This window comes from Symphalangus syndactylus, chromosome 8, assembly GCF_028878055.3.
Source record: "Symphalangus syndactylus isolate Jambi chromosome 8, NHGRI_mSymSyn1-v2.1_pri, whole genome shotgun sequence".
NCBI lineage: Eukaryota > Metazoa > Chordata > Mammalia > Primates > Hylobatidae > Symphalangus > Symphalangus syndactylus.
The window spans coordinates 136,121,309-136,143,855 of record NC_072430.2 but is presented as its reverse complement, the minus strand read 5'-3'; the positions used below and the strand labels follow the sequence as shown (position 1 = coordinate 136,143,855).

General features: G+C 47.9%; 1 protein-coding gene, 1 long non-coding RNA gene and 3 other non-coding genes across 6 annotated transcripts in view; 4 read left to right on the top strand and 1 right to left on the bottom strand.

Annotated features, from left to right (window-relative positions):
• NCL (nucleolin) overlaps positions 1 to 20,596 on the top strand; it is a 31,010-nt gene extending 10,414 nt beyond the window's left edge. Inside the window, exons 2-15 of one of the 2 annotated variants that reach the window (XM_055290959.2) lie at positions 9,632 to 11,017; positions 12,043 to 12,159; positions 13,343 to 13,832; positions 14,511 to 14,702; positions 14,810 to 14,896; positions 15,083 to 15,224; positions 16,252 to 16,376; positions 16,991 to 17,114; positions 17,580 to 17,737; positions 18,260 to 18,383; positions 18,624 to 18,757; positions 19,242 to 19,368; positions 19,754 to 19,977; positions 20,111 to 20,596. In XM_055290959.2, coding sequence (XP_055146934.1) covers positions 11,000 to 11,017; positions 12,043 to 12,159; positions 13,343 to 13,832; positions 14,511 to 14,702; positions 14,810 to 14,896; positions 15,083 to 15,224; positions 16,252 to 16,376; positions 16,991 to 17,114; positions 17,580 to 17,737; positions 18,260 to 18,383; positions 18,624 to 18,757; positions 19,242 to 19,368; positions 19,754 to 19,977; positions 20,111 to 20,187 — 2,139 coding nt within the window. In that variant the 5' untranslated portion in view covers positions 9,632 to 10,999 and the 3' untranslated portion in view covers positions 20,188 to 20,596. Of the gene's footprint in view, positions 1 to 9,346; positions 11,018 to 12,042; positions 12,160 to 13,342; positions 13,833 to 14,510; positions 14,703 to 14,809; positions 14,897 to 15,082; positions 15,225 to 16,251; positions 16,377 to 16,990; positions 17,115 to 17,579; positions 17,738 to 18,259; positions 18,384 to 18,623; positions 18,758 to 19,241; positions 19,369 to 19,753; positions 19,978 to 20,110 lie in introns of both variants that reach the window. The other variant, XM_063645296.1, reaches the window with a different exon arrangement.
• On the bottom strand, positions 13,618 to 20,811 carry LOC134737388 (uncharacterized). Its single transcript, XR_010122267.1, has 2 exons — positions 20,712 to 20,811; positions 13,618 to 13,917 (listed from the first exon to the last, which is right to left on the bottom strand). It is a non-coding gene; the product is annotated as an uncharacterized lncRNA (long non-coding RNA).
• LOC129488971 (small nucleolar RNA SNORD82) lies at positions 14,934 to 15,003 on the top strand. Its single transcript, XR_008659803.1, has one exon. It is a non-coding gene; the product is annotated as a small nucleolar RNA SNORD82 (small nucleolar RNA).
• On the top strand, positions 18,862 to 18,941 carry LOC129489022 (small nucleolar RNA SNORD20). The gene has a single exon (XR_008659846.1). It is a non-coding gene; the product is annotated as a small nucleolar RNA SNORD20 (small nucleolar RNA).
• Positions 19,442 to 19,578, top strand: LOC129488968 (small nucleolar RNA SNORA75). Its single transcript, XR_008659800.1, has one exon. It is a non-coding gene; the product is annotated as a small nucleolar RNA SNORA75 (small nucleolar RNA).
• Positions 20,812 to 22,547: the final 1,736 nt, after the last annotated feature.

Below are 22,547 nucleotides of genomic sequence, written 5' to 3'. Positions count from 1 at the left end.
CAGGAGATCGAGACCATCCTGGCTAACACGGTGAAACCCTGTCTCTACTAAAAATACAAAAAATTAGCCGGGCGTGTTGGCGGGCGCCTGTAGTCCCAGCTCCTCGGGAGGCTGAGGCAGGAGAATGGCCTGAACCCGGGAGGCGGAGCTTGCAGTGAGCCGAGATCGCGCCACTGCACTCCAGCCTGGGTGACACAGCAAGACTCCGTCTCAAAAAAAAAAAAAAAAAAAAAAAAAAATTAAATAAAATGTACTATCTTAAGCATTTTTAAGTGTATAGTACAGTAGTGTTAAGTATAGTCACATTGTTGTGCAACCTATTTCTAGAACTTTTTCATCTTGCAAAACTGCAACTCGGGCTGGGCACAGTGGTTTATGCCTGTAATCTCAGCATTTGGGGATGCCAAGGTGAAAGGATTTCTTTCTTTTTTTTTTTTTTTTTCTCTGTTGCCCAGGTTTGAGTGCAGTGGCTCCATCTCAGCTCACTGCAACCTCCGTCTCCTGGGCTCAAGCCATCTTCCCACCTCAGCCTCCCAAGTAGCTGGGACTCCAGGAATGCTCCACCACATCTGGCTAATTTTTGCGTTTTGTTTGTTTGTTTTTTGAGATGGAGTTTTGCTCTTGTTGCCCAGGCTGGAGTGCAATGGCGCGATCTCAGCTCGCTATAACCTCTGCCTCCCAGGTTCAAATGATTCTCCTGCCTCAGCTTCCCGAGTAGCTGGGATTACAGGTGCCTGCCACCTCGCCTGGCTAAGTTTTGTATTTTTAGTAGAGATGGGGTTTCACCATGTTAGGCTGGTCTTGAACTCCTGACCCCAGGTGATCCACCTGCCTCAGCCTCCCAAAGTGCTGGGATTACAGGCATGAGCCACTGCACCTGGCAAAATTTTTGTATTTTTTTGTAGAGAAGGGGTTTTGCTGTGTTACCTAGGCTGGTCTCAAACTCCTGAGCTCAAGCGATCCGTCCGCCTTGGCATCCCAAAGTGTTGGGATTACAAGCCTGAGTCACTGCGCCCCACCCAAGAGTATTTCTTTAGTCCCCAGGAGTTCAAGACCAGCCTATGCAACATACAGAGACCTTGTCTCTCAAAAAAAAAAAAAAAGAAAGAAAAATTAGGTGAGCGTAGTGGTGTAGACCTGTAGTCCCAGCTACTTGGGAGGCTGAGGTGGGAGGATCACTTGAGCCTGGGAGATAAAGGCTGCAGTGAGCCAGGACTGCACCATTGCACTCCAGCTTGGGTGACAGAGTGAGATGCTGTCTCAAAAAAAAAAACAAAAACAGAAAACAAAAAAATACCCCTGAAAGTGTATACCCATCAAACAACTCCCATCTCCCCAGCCCTTGGCAACCACTATTCTACTTTCTGTTTCTTTGAGTTTGACTACTCTAGATGTCTTCTATAAGTGAAATCATACAGTATTTTTTTGTGTGTGACTGTCTTATTTCACTTAGCACAACGTCTTCAAAGTTCATCCATGTTGTAGCGTGTGTCGGATTGGATTTCCTTTCTTTCTTCTCTGTCTCTCTTTTTCTTTTGGAGTCTCATTCTGTTTCCCAGGCTGGAGTGCAGTGGCAAAATCTCCATTCACAGCAACCTCTGCCTCCCGGGTTCCAGCGATTCTCCTGCCTCAGCCTCCAGAGTAGCTGGGTTTACAGGTGCCCACCACCACCCATGGCTAATTTTTGCATTTTTAGTAGAGATGGGGTTTCACCATGTTGGCCAGGCTGGTCTCAAACTCCTGACCTCAAGTGATCCACCTACATCGGCTTCCCAAAGTGCTGGGATTACAGGCATGAGCCACTGTGCCTGGCCTTCTATTTTTAATTTTTGAGGAACTGCCTTACTGTTTTCTCTGGCAGCTGCACCATTTTACATTCCCACCAGCGATGCATAAGGATTCCAGTTTCTCCACATCCTCACCAACAACTGTTATTTTCTGTTTTCCTCTTCCTCTTCCTCTCTTCTTCTTCTTTTTGAGACAGTTTCAGTCTTGTTGCCCAGGCTGGAGTGCAATGGTGCGATCTTGCTTACCTCAACCTCCGCCTCCCAGGTTCAAGTGATTCTCCTGCCTCAGCCTCCTGAGTAGCTGGGATTACAGGTGCATGTCACAACGCCCACCTAATTTTTGTACTTTTGGTAGAGATGGGGTTTCACCATGTTGGTCAGGCTGGTCTCAAACTCCTGACCTCAGGTGATCCATCCCCCTTGGCCTCCCAAAGTGCTGGGATTACAGGTGTGAGCCACTGTGCCTGGCCCCATCTCTCTTGACAAAAAAAAAAAAAAAAAAAAAAGCAGCTCACAATGGAGTGGGGAGACACGCATGAGCATGCTCACCCATGAGTGTTGTGCAGCTGGTGCAGTAGCACAAGGAGGAGGACCTGACCCAGCCTGGGGATTACAGGGAGGACCCCAGGAAGGTGGTTTAGTCCTGAAGGACGATCAGGAGGCTGGAGATGGAGGGGGTCATCTCGGGCAGGGGAAGGAGCACAAGAAGAGGTAGAGGTGGGACAGAGGCCAGAGGGCCCCCTGGAAGAAGATGGATAGTCCAGACTAGGGTGAGACAAGTGAGGCAGTTGTCTTGCACACAGAATTTAAGGTCCCAAAAGTCAGTGATCAATATAATATTTTAGTGCAATATTTAAAAATAAAAATCAAGAAAATCCATGATGAACAAAATATCAAATTTTAAATGACACAATCAGTGACAGTGCTGTGAAAGCCACAGTGCATCCTGAGGCAAAAGAAATGTCAGTGATAGTGATCTGTGTTCATTTAAAAATCTGATTTTAAGCAGGGCGTGGTGGTTCACGCCTGTAATCCCAGCACTTTGGGAGGTTGAGGTGGGTGGATCACCTGAGGTCAGGAGTTCGAGACCAGCCTAGACAACATGGTGAAACCCTGTCTCTATTAAAAATACAAAAAATTAGCCAGGCATGGTGGCGGGCGCAGTGGTGGGCACCTGTAATCCCAGCTACTCGGGAAGCTGAGGCAGGAGAATCGCTTCAACCTGGGGCAGAGGTTGCAGTGAGCTATGATTGCGCCACTGCGCTCCAGCCTGGGTGACAGAGCGAGACTCCGTCTCACAAAAAAAAAAAAAAAAAAAAAAAGCCGGGCGCGGTGGCTCACGCTTGTAATCCCAGCACTTTGGGAGGCCGAGGCGGGCGGATCACGAGGTCAGGAGATCGAGACCACGGTGAAACCCCATCTCTACTAAAAATACAAAAAAATTAGCCGGGCGTGGTGGCGGGCGCCTGTAATCCCAGCTACTCGGAGAGGCTGAGACAGGAGAATGGCGTGAACCCAGGAGGCAGAGATAGCAGTGAGCCGAGATCGCGCCATTGCACTCCAGCCTGGGTGACAGAGCGAGACTCTGTCTCAAAAAAAAAAAAAAAAAAAAAAAAAAAAAAAAAAAAATTTAGCTGGGTACGGTGGTGGGCGCCTGTAGTCCCAGCTACTGGAAGCTGAGGCAGGATAATTGCTTGAGCTGGGGAGGCGGAGGTTGCAGTGAGCTGAGATTCACGCCACTGCACTCCAGCCTGGGCGACAGAGTAAGACTCTGTCTCGGGGAAAAACAAAAACAGAATAAAAAAAAACACATAAAATAAAATTCTGATTTTGACTGGGTGTGGTGGCTCATGCCTGTAATCCCAGCACTTTGGGAGGCTGAGGAGGGAGGATGACTTCAGCCCAGGAGTTTGAAACCAGCCTGGGCAACATGGCAAGACCCCATCTCTACAAAAAGTTAAAAGATTAGCCTGGCATAGTGGAACATGCCTGTAGTCCCAGCTACTTGGGGGGCTGAGGTTGGAGGATCCCTTGAGTTTGGGAGGCAGAGATTGCAGTGAGCCAAAGTGACAACACTGCACTCCAGCCTGGGTAACAGAGTGAGACTCTGCCTCAAAAATAATAAAATAAATAAAATTCTGATTTTTTTGTTTATCACGGATTTTCCCCAGTAATTAAAAAATATTGCATTGAAATATTATCTTGATGATTGAGTTTTTTGTTATCCCTTAAGTGTTGTGCCTGAGGCAAGTGCCTTACCTCACCCTAGACCCCCTCTCTGCAGCAGGAAAGGGTTTTCTTTGAGACAGAGTCTTGCTCTGTCACCCAGGCTGGTATGCAGTGGTCTTGGCTCACTGCAACCTCCACCTCCCAGGCTCAAGCAGTTCTCCTGCCTTGGCCTCCCGAGTAGCTAGGACTACAGGCACACGCCACCAGGCCTGGCTAATTTTTGTATTTTTAGTAGAGATGGAGTTTCACTATGTTGACCAGGCTGGCCTTGAACTCCTGACCTCGTGATCCACCTGCTTTGGGCTTCCAAAGTGCTGGGATTACAGGAGTGAGCCACTGGCCTCAGGAAGGGGTTTTCAGTGTGGGTTGAGGCACTTGGATTTTCTCCTGCTGGCTGTCAGAAGTTACTGAAATCCCTTAATTAGAAGAATGTGTTTTTAACTGCTGCTGAGGAAGACTGATGTGGCTGCCACGCGGTAGGTTAAGATACAGGGCAAGACAGGTCAGGGTGGCTGACTCGGAATGGCTGGGTTAATCCAGGCGGGAAGTTGAGCAGGGGCAGTAAGAGAAGGGGCGGTTGAAAGCAGAGTGGACCCACTCCGAAGACACTCGAAGCCCAGGCTGGGGTGACTCGGAGCTGAGGGAGAGGTCAGGGTCTAGACAATGCTATGATCTGAATGCTGGTGTCCCCCCAAATTCATATGTTGAAAGCTAATCCCCAAGGCAAGAATATGAAGAGGTGGTGCCTGTGGGAGGTGATTAGCTCCTGAGGGCTCCACCCTTGAGAATGGGATTAATGTCCTTTTAAAAGGGGCTCACAGGAGCCTGTGGGCTCCTTCTGCCTCTGAAGAAGCAGCAAAAAGGGCACCGTCTACAAGAGAGGTCCTCACAGACACCAAATCTGCCAGTTCTTTGATCTTGGATATCCAGCCTCCAGAACTGTAATACATTTCTGTTGTTTATAAAGGACCCTGTCTAAAGTTATAGCAGCTCCAGCAGACTAAGGTAACATCCTGGCTCTTGGCTAGGTAAGCTGGGAGCTGTCTCTCCTTTATTGAGGTAGGAAAGACAGCAGTTCAGGGGTGGAGGAAGAGGCTAAATTCATAGTGGGACACTCTACTTGGAGTCTGAAGTTTTATAGGGCACCAAAGAGAGATGTCTGCCAAGCCACTGGGTTAATGAGGAAGAAAGTTGCTCCTGAAGAAACCCTGATTTGGGAACCTTCAGATGGTATTGTCCACAGGAAGGTGGACCTGCTGCGGAGGAGCGGCCCCAAGTAGGTGGGGTACACACAGATGGTAGCTGAGGCCACCGGAAAGGGTGTTACCAGTGAGAGAAAGTGGAGGGGAGAGAAAGGTGGAAACACTCTTCTTTGAGAAAGGAAGAAGGTAGGCAAAGAGGAAAGAGGCCAGGAGAGAGAAGTGTCAGGGAGGCAGAGGGGAAGCTCCAAAGAGGATGTGGTCAAGAGACAGAAGCTGCAGAAGGGTCAAGAGAGATGAGAGATAAGGTCTGCAAAGGGTCCTTCTGGCTAGCGACAAAGAGCGTCTCTGCAGGAGGCAGGGTTGTAGGGCACCTGCAGGGGCTGGGAGCCTGGGGGCCCTGGTGGAGCTGGGAGCAACTGTTGTCAACTCTTCCCAGGAGCTTGTTCCTGAAAAGGGCAATGGAAGGGAAGGAGGTATTGAAATGGCAGGTGGCAGGCCAGGCCTGGTGGCTCACGCCTGTAATCCCAGCACGTTGGGAGGCTGAGGCAGGCGGATCACGAGATCAGGAGATGGAGACCATCCTGGCTAACACGGTGAAACCCTGTCTCTACTAAAAATACAAAAAATTAGCCAGGCGTGGTGGCGGGCGCCTGTAGTCCCAGCTACTCGGGAGGCTGAGACAGGAGAATCACTTGAACCCAGGAGGCGGAGGTTGTAGCGAGCCGAGATCACGCCACTGCACTCCAGCCCGGGCGACAGAGCAAGACTCCGTCTCAAAAACAAACAAATAAACAAATAAAAAATACAAAAAGTAGCTGGGCATGGTAGCAAAACGCCTGTAGTCTTAGCTACTTAAGGGGCTGAGGTGGGAGGATCACTTGAGCCTGGGATGTCAAGGCTGCAGTGAGCTGTTAACACCACTGGACTCCAGCCTGGCCAACAGAGTGAGTCCAAACACAGACACATACCCACACCCACACAACAAAAAACACAAAAAAAATGGTGAGTGGCAGCTGAGGAGATCACTGCAGTGGGACCCCCAGGAAGGGATGAGGAGGCGCTCGCTGGCACAGGGGAAGGGGTGCTATAGAGACAGACTCTGGTTTCCTTGGGGCCTTGGAGTGGCGGGGAGAGCTCAGGATGTCTGCGAATGTATGGAAATCAGAGGGTGGGAATCCCCCTGGGAGGTTTGTCCTTCCCTATGAAGGAGAAGATAGAGTAACTCTGTTGACAGGGAGGGCAGAGAAAGAGAGGTGAGGGGCCTGAGGGAAGAGGCTTGGCATAGAGGCTGGGGAGAGGGAAATGGGAGTGTTTGGGAGCTCCTGGAAGATGATCTGGGCTAGCAGCTGGGGCTACTACCAGGACAGCTGCTGGGAGGGCAGGGTATTTGGAGGCCCCAAATCTGCATCATCACAGATTTCTCTCCAGCAGGGCCCAACCTCCTGGATGGAGAGGCCTGGGAGGTGCAGCAGGGAAGCTGGGGATGACGTTGATCTGAGGCCCACAACACCCTCCTCCAGCAGGCTCAGGGGCCTGCGGTTGTTGGCGACGGGCTGACTCTACCTCTGGGTGAACGGGTGAAGCTTCTCAGGCTGCCTCAGGAAGACAAAGGCTGGGTTCTCTGGCTCCGGCTCCTGGGACCCTGAAGCACAGATGCCTCCTACAGGGGAAGACTCGCTAACACACTAAGCAAGGCCTGGCAAGGGAAGAAGAGCTTAGGGTCCCCCTTTGAAATCTGGCGGAAAGTGCTGGGGAAGATCTGGGCAGTATCCAAAGGCCTCAGTGAACCCAAAACACAGAAGGAGGCTGGGCTGGTAAAGGGAACTTTATAGCAGACACCCCAGGCCTTCGCACTCAGGCAGACCTGGAGCTCTGGAAGCTGAGGCTGTAAACTCCCTCCCGGCCAGCTGGGGTGCCCAGCCCTGCCCTGCTCGGCCTCCAAGGCGGGGACTCACCCTGCAGGCTTTGTGGGCTGGGTGCTGGATGGGTCTGGCCAGCCCTACCTGCAACTCAGGGGGAGGAGCAGGGGAGACACAGGATGTCCCCACCTCCTGACCTTCTGAAGCTTCCCTGGCATCAGCCCGGGCCCTTATCATAGCCTTCAGTGGAAGAGCCTGGAAGGGGGGCAGCTGCTTCCTGCTCAGTCCCCTTGGCTTCTCAGCAATTCTATCCCTCATGTCACCATGTCCCTGCGCTAAGCTCCCTCCTTTTTAAATACCCAATGTGATTTTTCTTGGCTGGTTGGAGCCTGAGACACGTAGTTCCTAGAAGCCCAGTCCTGGGAAGTGGAGTTAATCCTTGGAAGCCTGCAGACCCCCTCCAGTGGGCTGTCAGATCCTAGCACGAGTATGAGGCCCACTATGGCCGACTGGGTCTCAGGGGTCAGAAGTGCCCATGGGTGTCCCAAGTGGGTGCCTCACTACACAGGTATCATGGGGGGCAGCCAGGCCACAGCAGCAGACAGAGTTGGGCCGGGTCCATGCAGGCCTGAAGAAGCAGCCAGTGGCCACTCAAAGCAGTGGTACCCCTGGAGCTTCTGGGCTGGTGTCTGAGACTAGTCACACTCCCCACAAGAATTAGAGCCATGCTCACACCTCTCCCCACCATCTAGTTCTTCCTCTGCTAAAACGTGGAGCACTGTCTCCCAGCCAAGCTCAGGGACAGCAGATAACCTGAGCTGGCTGGAGCAGGTAGGGTCGCTCTTGGCTGGAACTGCCATGGAAAACCCCAACCAAAGACAGCACTTGGGAGAACATCTATGAAAATGTAAAAGGCCATACCCTTGACCCAGCTGTTCTACAGATATGATTTGTGTAAAATACAGCAAGTGAAAATATTTGCTATAGCAGTTTTTAATGGCCAAACATAGCAAACAACCCTAAATATCCAGCAATGTGACTAGATAAATTGTGATCCTTCCACACAAGGAATGCCATGTAGCTATTAAAAAGAATGAGGCAGCTCTACATGTGCTGATGTAGGATGAGTTACAAGATACATATAGTTAACACAAAAGAAGAGCTCAGAACAGTGTATATGATAGCGTTTGTATTAAATATAACAAATATGGGCCGGGTGCGGTGGCTCACGCTTGTAATCCCAGCACTTTGGGAGGCCGAGGCGGGCGGATCACAAGGTCAGGAGATCGAGACCACTGTGAAACCCCGTCTCTACTAAAAAAAATACAAAAAATTAGCCGGGCGTGGTGGCGGGCGCCTGTAGTCCCAGCTACTCGGAGAGGCTGAGGCAGGAGAATGGCGTGAACCCGGGACGCGGAGCTTGCAGTGAGCCGAGATTGCGCCACTGCACTCCAGCCTGGGCGAAAGAGCAAGACTCCGTCTCAAAAAAAAAAAAAAAAAAAAAAAAAAAAAAAAAAAAATATATATATATACTTGTCTATTTGCACGTACGACTGAATCTGGAAGGATATACAAGAGACTGCCACTGCCTTGAGACTGGGAAGCCTAGGGGACACGGAGGGGAGGGAGACCTTTTATTGTGCCTCTGTTTGAATCTTTTGAATTTTGCACTACGTGTATACTTTACGATTCAATAAATACTCATGTTTTCAAAACAAAACAAAAAAGCATTTAGAAACAAACAGGCCAGACGTGGTGTCTCACATCTATAATCCCAGTGCTTTGGGAGGCTGAGGCGGGAGCATTGAAATAGCAGGGGATATCAAGGCTGCAGTGAGCCATGATCCTGCCACTGCACTCCAGCCTGGGTGACAGAGTGAGATTCTGTCTCAAAAAAAAAAACTGGGATGACACAGCAGTGTCTTCACTTATATCCTACGCCTCCACTGCTAGCTATGTGACCCTGGACAAGTTAATTTACCTCTATGTCCCAGTTTCTGTAAAACAGTGGTAACTTTTTGAAAAGGTTATTTTGAAGAGTAAGTGAATGAATATGTAAAGAGCTGGAAGAGCACCTGGCACTGAATCAGCATTATGAAGTGTTAGATATTGCTATTTTGCTGCCCCAGACTAACTCCAAAGCAACGCCACTTGAGCCATGCCGGCTCTCCCTGCTGCTTCTTCTACCTAAATACTTCATTCATTTAACAAATAATTTTCTTTTCTTTTTTTTTTTTTTTTTGAGATGGGTTTCGCTCTTTTTCCTCAGGCTGGAGTTCGATGGCGCGATCTCGGCTCACTGCAACCTCCGCCTCCTGGGCTCAAGCGATCCTCTCACCTCAGCCTCCCGAGTAGCTGGGACTCCTGGCGAGCGCCACCACGCCCGCTAATTATTTATTTTTTGTGTGTGGAGACAGGGTCGCATTATATTACCCAGGCCGGTCTCAAGTTCCTGGACTCAAGCGATCCTCCTACATCAGCCTCCCAAAGTATTGGGATTACAGGCATGAGCCATCGCTCCCGGCCTTAACAAATGCTTTTCTTTCTTTCTAAGACGGAGTCTCGCTGTCGCCCAGGCTGGAGTGCGGCGCGATCTCGGCTCACTGCAACCTCTGCCTCCGCGGCGCCTCGGCCTCCCAAAGTGCTGGGATGGCGGATCTGAACCACCGTTCCCGGCCTGAGGTGATTTTTAGCAAGTACAGCTGTAGCTGCAGGTATCCTAGTTCTGTAGGAACAATGAGGTATGGATGGATCCATACCTGGACCCATGGATGGGATGGATCCCTGGCAGGCCCTGGACGGAGGGAAATGCTCTGGTTTCCTAAGCCCGGCATCGAGTGAGACCCACCCACAAAGCTAACCGTGGAAGTCACTGGCGGCCTCCTTCGCCCTGCCGCCGGGAAACCCTGCCGGTGGCTCTCGACCTGCTCCCGAGCCATCTGGTGACACTGACTTCGCAGCCACCACCTTAATTGGCGCATTCGACCCAAATAACAACCAGGGAACCTGTGGGCGGTCAAATGCCCGGCTCTGCGGTCGGCCCGCCCAGGCCCGTCTCCCTGCCCTGTGAGGCCAGAAAGTTACTTCTCCGAGGCCGTTCCCCATGACGAGAAATATCTCCCGCCTGAGGTTCTGTGGGGTAGGGGCGGTTCGTGCATTTCTCACAGAAAACCTCGCACAGACCCGCGACTGCCTTTATTAACAGCTCTCAGGAGGCTGCCTGCAGCTGGGGGTTTCTCCGGCCCCATGCTCGCGGGCAAGCAAGGCTAAGTTGTGCCTCCAAAAGGGCCAACGGCAACTCCGCGGTCCCTGAACTTCCGGCGCTGGCGGACTTCTCGCTCCAGGGCCACCGGGAGCCGCGGCGTGAGTGCGTGCCGGGGCCGCGCGCGGGGTCTCTGAGGAACTCCAAGTCTGCCCAAGCCTAGGGACCCAGCCACATTGGCGCACCGGAGACCGCCCGATTCCACCACCCCCGCGCTCCCCTCACAGCCGGCGCCAAAAACGCCAGTCCCACGACGCAGGCCGGGACCCGCGCACCCACGGCCCAATCAGCGCGGGCCTTGCACAAAGCGAGCCCCGCCCCCACGGCGCCGCTGCCAGCCCCTCCCCCTCCCGTGGCCGCCTCGGCCCGCCTACTCCCCGCCCCGCGCCGTTCACGGTTAGAGGCTCGCGATTGGCTCATGGGGACGGCCGCGAGCTCTGGTTGGTCGGCGCTGAGTCACGAGGGCGCCGTCGTCGCCTTTCCACAGGCGATTACTGGGCAGGCTCAGTCTTTCGCCTCAGTCTCGAGCTCTCGCTGGCCTTCGGGTGTACGTGCTCCGGGATCTTCAGCACCCGCGGCCGCCATCGCCGTCGCTTGGCTTCCTCTGGACTCATCTGCGCCACTTGTCCGCTCCACACTCCGCCGCCATAAGCCGCCATCATGGTGAAGCTCGCGAAGGTAAACGGCCTTGAGTGCAAGCGCAGACGTCTAGGCCTGCTTTCCGAGGGGCGAGCGCGGCGCCGCGGGGAGGAGGGCCTGCGCGCAGTCCCGGGCGCGTTCTAGGGCGCCATGCTGCGGGAAGTCTCGCGCGATTAGTGGGGGAGGTCTCGCGGCTTCTGGCTACTTGGTGGCGAGGTGAAGAGCTTCTGCAGGTGCTGGGGCCGGCGAACGCGGCGGGAAAGACGGAGTCACTGAGCGCGGGGAGGGGGCGCTGGGCCCCGGGGTGGAGAGATGAGACCAAACTCCTGCGACGCGTACGAGTCGGGACCCGACTCCTGACGCACGTGCCCGGGAGCGCGGCCTGCCACGTGGGCCGCGCCGCGTGGGTCCTGGAATCTCCAGAGGGGCTGGTGCCTTGGGCCGGGAAATGGCGGTATCGGCCCTAGTCGGAGTCCTGGCTGCGCTCGGATGTCTCCGCCCCGGCTTGGCAAGCCAACACGTGGTGGTCCCCAGAAGGTGGCTCTGCCGCGTGCTTTTTGCGCCGTGTTTCGGGCACGTGGTGGCCTACCAGGTACCCCCACGTGGCCGCGCCGCCTCTTTAAGGGGCGGGGTTGTCTTCGCTGGGAAAGGCATAATGTTCATGAGAAAATCAAGGTAGTCATTTTTTTCAGTGCCTTAATGATCTTCACCGTTAATTTGGATTCAGATAAGGGTGGTAGAATAAAGTACCTGGATTTGTATTAAAACACGGTTGTGCTTAACTAAGGCAACGGAAAGAGAAATCATTTCTTCAGGTTGACTTTTTACCTTAGGGCAGGTTTTCTGTTGGTAAAGCCTGGGAGGAAAAATGTGTGGGCGGTTGAGAGTAGTCCCTCTTGCATTGCCATCAGGACTAGTTTCGATGTTAGTTGTGCCGTTTGGCACTAGGAGAAATGGATCTGAGGAAGGAGATGATGGCGTTTTACTATGGACAGTAATGGCAAAATATGAATGGCCTGAAATGTCGAGGTGGAGGTGTAATAATCTACTTGTGTCCATTTTAGGCAGGTAAAAATCAAGGTGACCCCAAGAAAATGGCTCCTCCTCCAAAGGAGGTAGAAGAAGATAGTGAAGACGAGGAAATGTCAGAAGATGAAGATGATGATAGCAGTGGAGAAGAGGTAATTTTATCCAACTTAATGCAGAATTATGTTAAAACTACAAAATGGAGAGTTAAGACATGAAATTGGATGTCTGTGGCAAAAATAAGATTTTATTTATCCAGGTATGTCTTATTGTAGTGGTTGAGTGTTTCACAAGCTCTTCATTGATATGTCAAGATGTCATTTGGCTAAGTATTCGAATGTGAGTTTGAGACGAGATCTGGGGATCTCTTTTCCATGTGGCTCTGCAGGGCTTGGAGTGTGATTTGTTGTGTTAAATCATTACATTTTTCCAGTTTCAACATGTTAGCCTCACCCCCACATGTAGAGCTGGGCATTGTATTCAGATCTGAGGATAACCTTACCAGATTCCTAGTCTCCAATTAAGATTAATTGGTCTCCATTCCATTATATATAAACTTTGTAATACCACTCACTGTGTTATAGTTATCTCTGGTGTAGACTGAGGGCTGCCACCTCTCTTTGTGTTAACATTGACCCTCTTTAGCACTCCTGGCCTTTTATTTGCTCACTATAAAGACATCTGAGCACTGAATTGTGCTCAGGTTTCTCGTTGAGAATTGAATGAAAGTTTTACTCTTCCACACATTGCCTGAGAAAACTACGGGATTTTAATGTAGCTAAACGATGATTTTTATCAAACTAACAGTCTCAGTCTTTGATGTGTGATAGTTTTGTAAGGGATATTTATATTTAGCCTGTTTGATCTTCATTTTGTCTCAGGTCCTAAGAATTGAGCTTCACCGGGCTCGGTACCGCCACCCACTGTAGGAGCCCCAAATGATTTAATAAGTTAATGCTTGAAGCCTCCTATGTGTAAGGTTCTGAATAATTTACACATAGCAATTCATGATCCTTAAACATGTAAGGATGATACTATTACCATTTTCAGATGAGAAAGTTGGGGTTTGGGAAAGTATGAGGTGCAAGAATTCAGAGGGTCTGGTTCAGAGGTATTTTAAGTGTTCGAAAGGGTTCCTTATGTCTGGGTATTCACCTGATAATAGGGGCTCTGCTTAAGACAACATAACAGAAGCCTGGAGTTTAACATGCTAACATGTGTCTAGTGCATGTGGTCTTGAACCAGAGGCATTACCAGAATCTAACACTCATTGGGACCATGGTTATCTTTTTGGGTGTGCAGCTGGACTTACTGGTTTGGTTTTCATTTATTCTCAAGGTTGTCATACCTCAGAAGAAAGGCAAGAAGGCTGCTGCAACCTCAGCAAAGAAGGTGGTAGTTTCCCCAACAAAAAAGGTTGCAGTTGCCACACCAGCCAAGAAAGCAGCTGTCACTCCAGGCAAAAAGGCAGCAGCAACACCTGCCAAGAAGACAGTTACACCAGCCAAAGCAGTCACCACACCTGGCAAGAAGGGAGCCATACCAGGCAAAGCATTGGTAGCAACTCCTGGTAAGAAGGGTGCTGCCATCCCAGCCAAGGGGGCAAAGAATGGCAAGAATGCCAAGAAGGAAGACAGTGATGAAGAGGAGGAGGATGACAGTGAGGAGGATGAGGATGATGACGATGACGAGGATGAGGATGAGGATGAAGATGAAATAGAACCAGCAGCGATGAAAGCAGCAGCTGCTGCCCCTGCCTCAGAGGACGAGGACGATGAGGATGAGGATGATGATGAGGATGACGATGATGATGACGATGAGGAAGATGGTAAGGAGTTGTCTTGGTAGTTACTGGGCTTCTGATTACAAGGTATCTTGAGATTCTGGGATCAACATACTCCTTCCACGACAACCTGGAGATGAGATTAGAATCGTTGTGGGAATTCTCTGGGCTGTTGTGGTGTGCTAGACTTAATTACCCATGAATGATTTTTGTGCCGCCTGATAAAATTTCAATAGCACATTCTATGAGTGTTTTTTATAATGTAGGATTTTGTTTCTAAGTGATCCTTTTTTTTTTTTTTTTTTTTTTTTTTTAAATGGAGCTTTTGCTATTTCCCAGGCTAGAGTGCAATGGCGCGCTATCTCGGCTCACTGCAACCTCCATCTCCTGGGTTCAAGCAGTTCTGCCTCAGCCTCCCGAGTAGCTGGGATTACAGATGCCCACCACCACACCCTACTAATTTTTGTATTTTTAGTAGAGATGAGGTTTCACCACGTTGGCCAGGCTGGTCTCGAACTCTTGACCTCAGGTGATCCACCCACCTTGGCCTCCCAAAGTGCTGGGGTTACAGGTGTGAGCTACTGTGGCTGGCCCCAAGTGATCTATTCTTGCCATGACTGTTAACTAAACGTGGTGACAGGATTGCATTTTCTTTACATTAGATTTGAAAACCTGTGTTGGTTTTGGGAGATTGCTGCAATTTTTAGGTGGCTTCTCTTTCAGACTCTGAAGAAGAAGCTATGGAGACTACACCAGCCAAAGGAAAGAAAGCTGCAAAAGTTGTTCCTGTGAAAGCCAAGAACGTGGCTGAGGATGAAGACGAAGAAGAGGATGATGAGGACGAGGATGACGACGACGACGAAGATGATGAGGATGAAGATGATGATGAAGATGAGGAAGAAGAGGAGGAGGAAGGTACTTAAATTAGATTCTGACATACATTGACATGAGTTATGCTTAAAGGAGGCACTTAAGTGTTTGTGGCTACTGATGTGTGATACATTGTTTGACATCTTGTCCAGAGCCTGTCAAAGAAGCACCTGGAAAACGAAAGAAGGAAATGGCCAAACAGAAAGCAGCTCCTGAAGCCAAGAAACAGAAAGTGGAAGGTAACTTGCAGAATTAGGGGATGTGGGGGAGATAAACAGCACAAATGATGAATGACAAAGGGACTTAATACTGAAACCTGATGTTACATTGCAGTGTCCTGATGTGCTGTGTATAGAAATTTTGCTTTGGAAACTAACTTTTTACCACACTTTACAAATAGACTGAGTTCATCTTTTTTTGTACAGGCACAGAACCCACTACGGCTTTCAATCTCTTTGTTGGAAACCTAAACTTTAACAAATCTGCTCCTGAATTAAAAACTGGTATCAGTGATGTTTTTGCTAAAAATGATCTTGCTGTTGTGGATGTCAGAATTGGTATGACTAGGTAAGTGCTTCACTGCACGTTACATACACGTGGGTCTGTTAATGCTTTTCCTTCCTCGATTAGCAGTTACTTTAGCCTGCCACTGTTAAACATGAATACTGTAAACATCTTCAAGGATTAGCATTAGTGAACTAAGTTAGAATTAAACTATAGATCCCCTAAGTTGCAATTTCCGTAATCAGTTGTAACTCAGTATAGCACAGAAAAATTTTTAGTAAGTTTTTTGTTGTTGTTGTTTTTTTATTGAGATGGACGCTGGCTTTTGCTGAGGCTGGAGTACAGTGGCGCAATCTTGGCCCACTGCAACCTCTGCCTCCCGGGTTCAAGCGATTCTCCTGCCTAAGCCTCCCAAGTAGCTGGGATTACAGGTGAACTTTACCACACCCGGCTAATTTTTGTATTTTTAGTTGAGATGGGGTTTCACCATGTTGGTCAGGCTGGCTTTGAACTCCTGACCTCAAGTGATCCACCCACCTTGGCCTCTCGAAGTGCTGGGATTACAGGCGTGAGCCACTGTTCCCTGCCAGTAAGTTTTAATAATTTGGTGTTAGGTGGGAGAACTGCTTGAACCTGGGAGGTGGAGGTTGCAGTGAGCCAAGTTCTCGCCACTGTACTCCAGCCTGGGCAACAGATCGAGACACCGTCTCAATTTAAAATAATTGATGTTTATTTTCTTGAAAGTACCTGAAACTGTTAGACCTGTCTAGTCATCATAGTGAATGCTTTTATCTAGACAGGATTCTCCTGTATTAGTGCTTACAGGTGTTTTGTCAGCTGCTACTGTGAATTGTTATAAGCAATTTAGCTAATGATGAAGACCTCAAACGTGAATGTGCATGTCATATCTTCGTACTGAGACCTTGTTCTGTAGTTAGTTTGCAGAGCCTTGACTTTGTTTTGCTAATACCAGGGGTGCTTTTTTAAATGTGATCTTTGTTTGCACCATCACATTTGTCTAGAATACATATTGTGGATTTTGATTTGTGTTTTCACCTGTTGTAATTTTGCCCTCCTCTCTGCCTTGAAGGAAATTTGGTTATGTGGATTTTGAATCTGCCGAAGACCTGGAGAAAGCCTTGGAACTCACTGGTTTGAAAGTCTTTGGCAATGAAATTAAACTGGAGAAACCAAAAGGAAAAGATAGTAAGAAAGGTATGTAAGGCTTTAGGAGATTATACAATAAACTCAGGAGCTAGACTGCTAGGGAAAATGCTTTGTAACCCATTTCCTTTGGTTTCCTCTTATTTTTTTAAATTACTTTTTTCCCTTGGTTTCCTCTTAATGTGAGAATTAAATGAGCTACAGTGTTTACAAGAGTACTTGGCACTGCTTGTCAGTGTTATAGTGTAAATTCCTGAGTTAGGCAAGCAAGAGCACTTTTATACAGAAGAATTACTAGATGCACCTAAATTAACGTAAAGGGATCTTTCGTCACTGAAGTTAGATTAGGTCCCTAATTACTCTCTATATACAGTTGTAATGTTTTAAATTGGTACGTTCACTTTTTTTGTTCTGCGCGTCTACTCTAGCTTGAACTCCAGTGTACCCAACAGATAGTTTGACATCAGCTGTGACAACATGGAGGGACCACTTGTGTTTTGACACTGCTATATCTCCATATTTAGCACCGAGCCTTGTACATTAAAGGATCTCAAATTATTTGTTGAATAGAGCTGTGTCTGTTTTTCCCCTCTTTTTGTTGTTGCCCCCCACCTTTGGTTTTTCAGGCCACAGAGCTCAAGCTCATTTTTGTTTTATTAATCTAGAGCGAGATGCGAGAACACTTTTGGCTAAAAATCTCCCTTACAAAGTCACTCAGGATGAATTGAAAGAAGTGTTTGAAGATGCTGCGGAGATCAGATTAGTCAGCAAGGATGGGAAAAGTAAAGGGTATGTTCTGTCTATTGAAATGTAAGGGTTTTATTAACATTAATGCACTTTCCTGCTTTATAAAAGAAATGTTGGTTTGATTTTCTTAGATGTGTAATCTTGGGCAGTTTAACCTGTAAATTTGTGCCTCCGTTACCCATCTGTACTATGGGGATAACGTACTCTTAGGGTGATTTTAAAAGACAAGCTAATACATATAAAGAAGCAAGAAATGTGCCTAGCTTAGAATAAATACTTTGTAAGTAGTAGCAGTTCTTTCAGTGAGGTGAGGTTACTATGAAAAAATTTCAAGTATTTGTAAAACTAGTGGGAAGTAAGAGGGAAGCCCAAGTTTTGATTGAAAAGTGGCATAAAACTAAGGGCATTTATTGTACTCAGATCTGAAGCAAGTTCTGTGTTGCTGAGGTAAAAGCATTTGTGTTAATATGGTTTTAAAAACCATGAGTTCTTCTCCCTCCATTGCAGGATTGCTTATATTGAATTTAAGACAGAAGCTGATGCAGAGAAAACCTTTGAAGAAAAACAGGGAACAGAGATCGATGGGCGATCTATTTCCCTGTACTATACTGGAGAGAAAGGTCAAAATCAAGACTATAGAGGTGGAAAGAATAGCACTTGGAGTGGTAAGAAATTAGGCTTGTTACAGGGTTCCAGAATTGATGGAGGGAACTCCTTTGTGTCTTTGTACTTCATAAGTTTATAAATACTTTTTAATCAAAGTTACTTAAATGTAGGTGAAGATCAAGGACATTATACCCCAAGTCATACTCCTATTTGGAATAGTAATTTCCAATCTTGAATGAGAGCTCTAAAATCATTTTGCATTAGAATATAGTAGGCAAATCAAGCCTCCTTTGTAGGTATGTTTTATACTTTAAATGACTTCGACCATGTGTGTTTTGAACTCAGATTATTGTTCTAGGAAAACAGACCAGTAGTCAGCTTATGTAAGAACAACCAGCAGGGCATTGCAACACATACTAGGTACTTAATATGTTGAGTAACAGAAATGGATTTAGCTTACATCATGAGTATTTGTATATTAACTCAAGCACTGAAATTCTTAGGAATAAATTATTACTGTTGTGACCGAAGCTGGGAACCACTGTTTCAGAGTCTTAGGAATGTGGCACCTCTATTTGCAGGTGAATCAAAAACTCTGGTTTTAAGCAACCTCTCCTACAGTGCAACAGAAGAAACTCTTCAGGAAGTATTTGAGAAAGCAACTTTTATCAAAGTACCCCAGAACCAAAATGGCAAATCTAAAGGGTAAGATAATTAATACCTTTATATCATCAGTTATAGGCTATATATGTCTTACAGGTCTAAAGGAACGTAAGGTCATGTGATCCTGTCAGAAAAGCCAAATAGTTTTAGCTACATAAATGAGTGTAAAATAAAGATGATCATTTAGGTACCAACTTGAGAGAAGGGGCTTGGCAGCATCATGTGACAGTGAAGGAGCATGTGCCTGATAATTTACTCTAAGCATTAACTGTTCATCCTCAGGTACGCATTTATAGAGTTTGCTTCATTCGAAGATGCTAAAGAAGCTTTAAATTCCTGTAATAAAAGGGAAATTGAAGGCAGAGCAATCAGGCTGGAGTTGCAAGGACCCAGGGGATCACCTAATGCCAGAAGCCGTAAGTTCACCTGGTTAGGGTGCTGTGGTTGGGGGTAGCACTCTTCAGTGCTTTATTTTTTGCACAAATTCTGTGTTTCCTGTTGCTACTGAGTGAACAATAACTGGATATGATGACTGATTACCTGAGAAATAATTGATGAAATCTCAAGAAAATTCCTCTAGATAGTCAAGTTCTGATCCAGCTGTGTCAACTCAGAGCAGCAAGTTTGCCCATGATTTCCTGTGCCATCCAGCGGGCAGCACCTGCTTGGATTGCTTCTCCCACTTTCCATAGAAGATCTGGGGCAGGATATCAACTATGCAATGGCAATTTAAAAATGTTAACCCAGAATAGCCTTAAGGACTAGTTGACTTAGTTGCTTTTAACTGCTTTTCCACGAAAACAAGCATTCTTGGCCAGCAGTCATACTAGGCATTGTGCAAATTCAGTGTTACTACGAACTGTGACTAAACATAAAGTCACAATTTTTTTCCTTCCCCAGAGCCATCCAAAACTCTGTTTGTCAAAGGCCTGTCTGAGGATACCACTGAAGAGACATTAAAGGAGTCATTTGACGGCTCCGTTCGGGCAAGGATAGTTACTGACCGGGAAACTGGTTCCTCCAAAGGGTAAGGGAAGGAAGTATGAGTGCTGCTTCCGCTTAAAGGGGTTTTTGTTCTGTGGAGACCTTGAGTCTAACGTGTCTTCTCATTGAGCTCCTTTCTGTCTATCAGTGGCAGTTTATGGATTCGCACGAGAAGAAGAGAGAGTTCACAGAACTAGCGTTATTTTACCTTCTGTCTTTACAGAGGTATATTTAGCTGTTTTGTGAGACATTCTGGGGTTCAAGCTGTCACACCAGTTAGTTTTCCATAGAGAGCTACTCTGTCACTGGTATCTTTTCCCAACTAAACAAGGCTACTTTCTGTGGGATGGCTCCCCAGCATGTACAGTTAACTTGGGACATGTGCAGTAGGTGCTTTTTATGATTGGCAGTTTCATTTGGTGTTCCAGGTTTGGTTTTGTAGACTTCAACAGTGAGGAGGATGCCAAAGCTGCCAAGGAGGCCATGGAAGATGGTGAAATTGATGGAAATAAAGTTACCTTGGACTGGGCCAAACCTAAGGGTGAAGGTGGCTTCGGGGGTCGTGGTGGAGGCAGAGGCGGCTTTGGAGGACGAGGCGGTGGTAGAGGAGGCCGAGGAGGATTTGGTGGCAGAGGCCGGGGAGGCTTTGGAGGTAAGGCACACAGAGATAATGACACCACATAGTATGTGCTCTTCAGACCCTGTGCCCTGTCACGGTTCCTAATCACTGGGGAGGAGGAGCTTTGTACCCATTCTTTTAACAGTGTCTTGCCTTCCCCCTGTAGGGCGAGGAGGCTTCCGAGGAGGTAGAGGAGGAGGAGGTGACCACAAGCCACAAGGAAAGAAGACGAAGTTTGAATAGCTTCTGTCCCTCTGCTTTCCCTTTTCCATTTGAAAGAAAGGACTCTGGGGTTTTTACTGTTACCTGATAAATGACAGAGCCTTCTGAGGACATTCCAAGACAGTATACAGTCCTGTGGTCTCCTTGGAAATCCGTCTAGTTAACATTTCAAGGGCAATACCTTGTTGGTTTTGACTGGATATTCATATAAACTTTTTAAAGAGTTGAGTGATAGAGCTAACCCTTATCTGTAAGTTTTGAATTTATATTGTTTCATCCCATGTACAAAATCATTTTTTCCTACAAATAGTTTGGGTTTTGTTGTTGTTTCTTTTTGTTTTTTTTTTGCGTTCGTGGGGTTGTAAAAGGAATGTTCTATGGTTTTTGCTTCAGCGGCTTTAGGACAAATTAAAAGTCAACTCTGGTGCCAGATGTGTTACTTCCTAAAGAGTGTTTCCCCTGGAATGTCACTGGAGAGCATGGCAAAGCCAGCTCTGCCACCCGCTTCACCCATCCCAATGGAAATGGCTTAGTGCGTGTGTTACCAGTATGCCAGCCCCAACTTGGTTGAAATGCTGGTGAGGGCTCCTGCAGCGCTGGTGCTGACTTGAAGGCTGCTGCAGCTTCTCCCACTTGTAGCAGGTCTGAGGATTATGTCCTGAAGAAGACTGTGGAAAGAGGTGCAGGAACACATTAGTCAGGTCTCCTAGGACAAGGAAGAGCTTCAGGGAAGAGCAGTGGCTCACTCCTGTAATCCCAACACTTGGGGAGGCCGAGGCAGGCAGATAACCTGAGGTCAGGAGTTGAAGACCAGCCTGGCCAACATGGTAAAAGCCCATCTCTACTAAAAACACAAAAATTAGCTGGGCGTGGTGGTGTACTCCTGTAGTCCCAGCTACTCAGGAGGCTGAAGCAGGAGTCACGTGAACCCAGGAAGCAGAGGATGCAGTGAGCTGAGCGCGCACTACTATACTTACTCCAGGCTGGGTAACAAAGCGAGACTCCATCTCCCAAAAAGCAGTTCTAGAATAGAACTCAACGCTAGATGGATAGACCAATGGACACTTTGGAACCGTGGGGCTGGAGAGGAAACTACCCATCCAGTAAACCCCCAAAAAGCCATTTGTTTTATTCTTTCTGGTCTTAAGTAGTTGCCTCTCAACCTCCCCTTTTAGTAAAAGACAAGGCCACGTGAGAGGTGGGACTATCAACATTGTGATGAATTTAGTTGAAACCCAGTGCTCAAAATCAACGTAGGTAGCCAAGTCCAAAAACCTGTTCTAGTCAGACTAGTGAAATCAAACTTGATACTTGGATAAGCTTAGAAGGCAACGTGAAGAATACGTAGCTGCTTTGGGTTTACCCTGGTTCAGTTGGGCTGTTGAAATCTTAACATCTTGTGCTTATCTACTGCTTGTCAGCCCTGTTCCATGTCCAGGGGATGGGGGAGGTGACAATCCAGTTACAAGACCCTCATGCTCTAGAGAGGAAGGTGGCCAGCCAGGGTTGTAACTGATGAAAAAGCAATGGGAGGGTTGAGGCAAGCCTAAGGACAAAAAGGAAGGCCTTGCAGCCTGTATTCTGGATAAGGAACTGAAGGCTTTCAGTTAATTGAAGCCCATCAGGCGTGTCGTGGATTAAAACTGTTAGCTCTTAAATTGCAGCAAGGCAAATAGTATGAACATAAGTATGAATTTATCTCCAGTGGCTTTCAAGAAAGATCCTGTGAGGCCAAGCACCATGGGTCATACCTGTAATCCCAACAGCTTGGGAAGCCTGGGTGTGGAGATGGCTTGAGACCAGCCTAGACAACAGTGAGACTCCCATCTCTACAAGAAAAATTAGGTGGCCATGATGGCATAAGCCTGCAGTTCTCAGGAAGTTGAGGTGGAGGATTGCTTGAGCCCGACACTGCACTCCAGCCTGGGTGACAAAGAGTCTGAAAAACTTTGTGACGTTAGTGTCTAGGTCTTCTGAAATCTATGAAATGATGAATCCAGGGCTCTCCTCGGTTCCCTGCAGCCTTCACCCAGGTGAGAATGTGCTGCAGCTGGTTTCTTTGGGAGGCCCATGGGTTAAACTAAGCAATAGTCTATATGCCATGTGGCCATCTAGGAATAAGGGCTGGGATTGCTGGTGGCTCTGGTGCAGCACAGTCACTGCTTTTTCCATACTTGGAGAGTCTGTGGGAGTGTGATTTTTATAGGGCTTGAATTGCAGGAAGAGCTCATGGTTCCCAAGGTGGGGCTTGCATTTCTATCAAGTAGCTGTTAATAATGGGGCAGTTGCTGTTTGTGTGCTCAGCAGCTGGGCTTTTTCCTCAGCCCCTCTACTAACCCGTTGTGAGGCAAGACAAGGGCAGGACACTAAGGTTCCTGTCT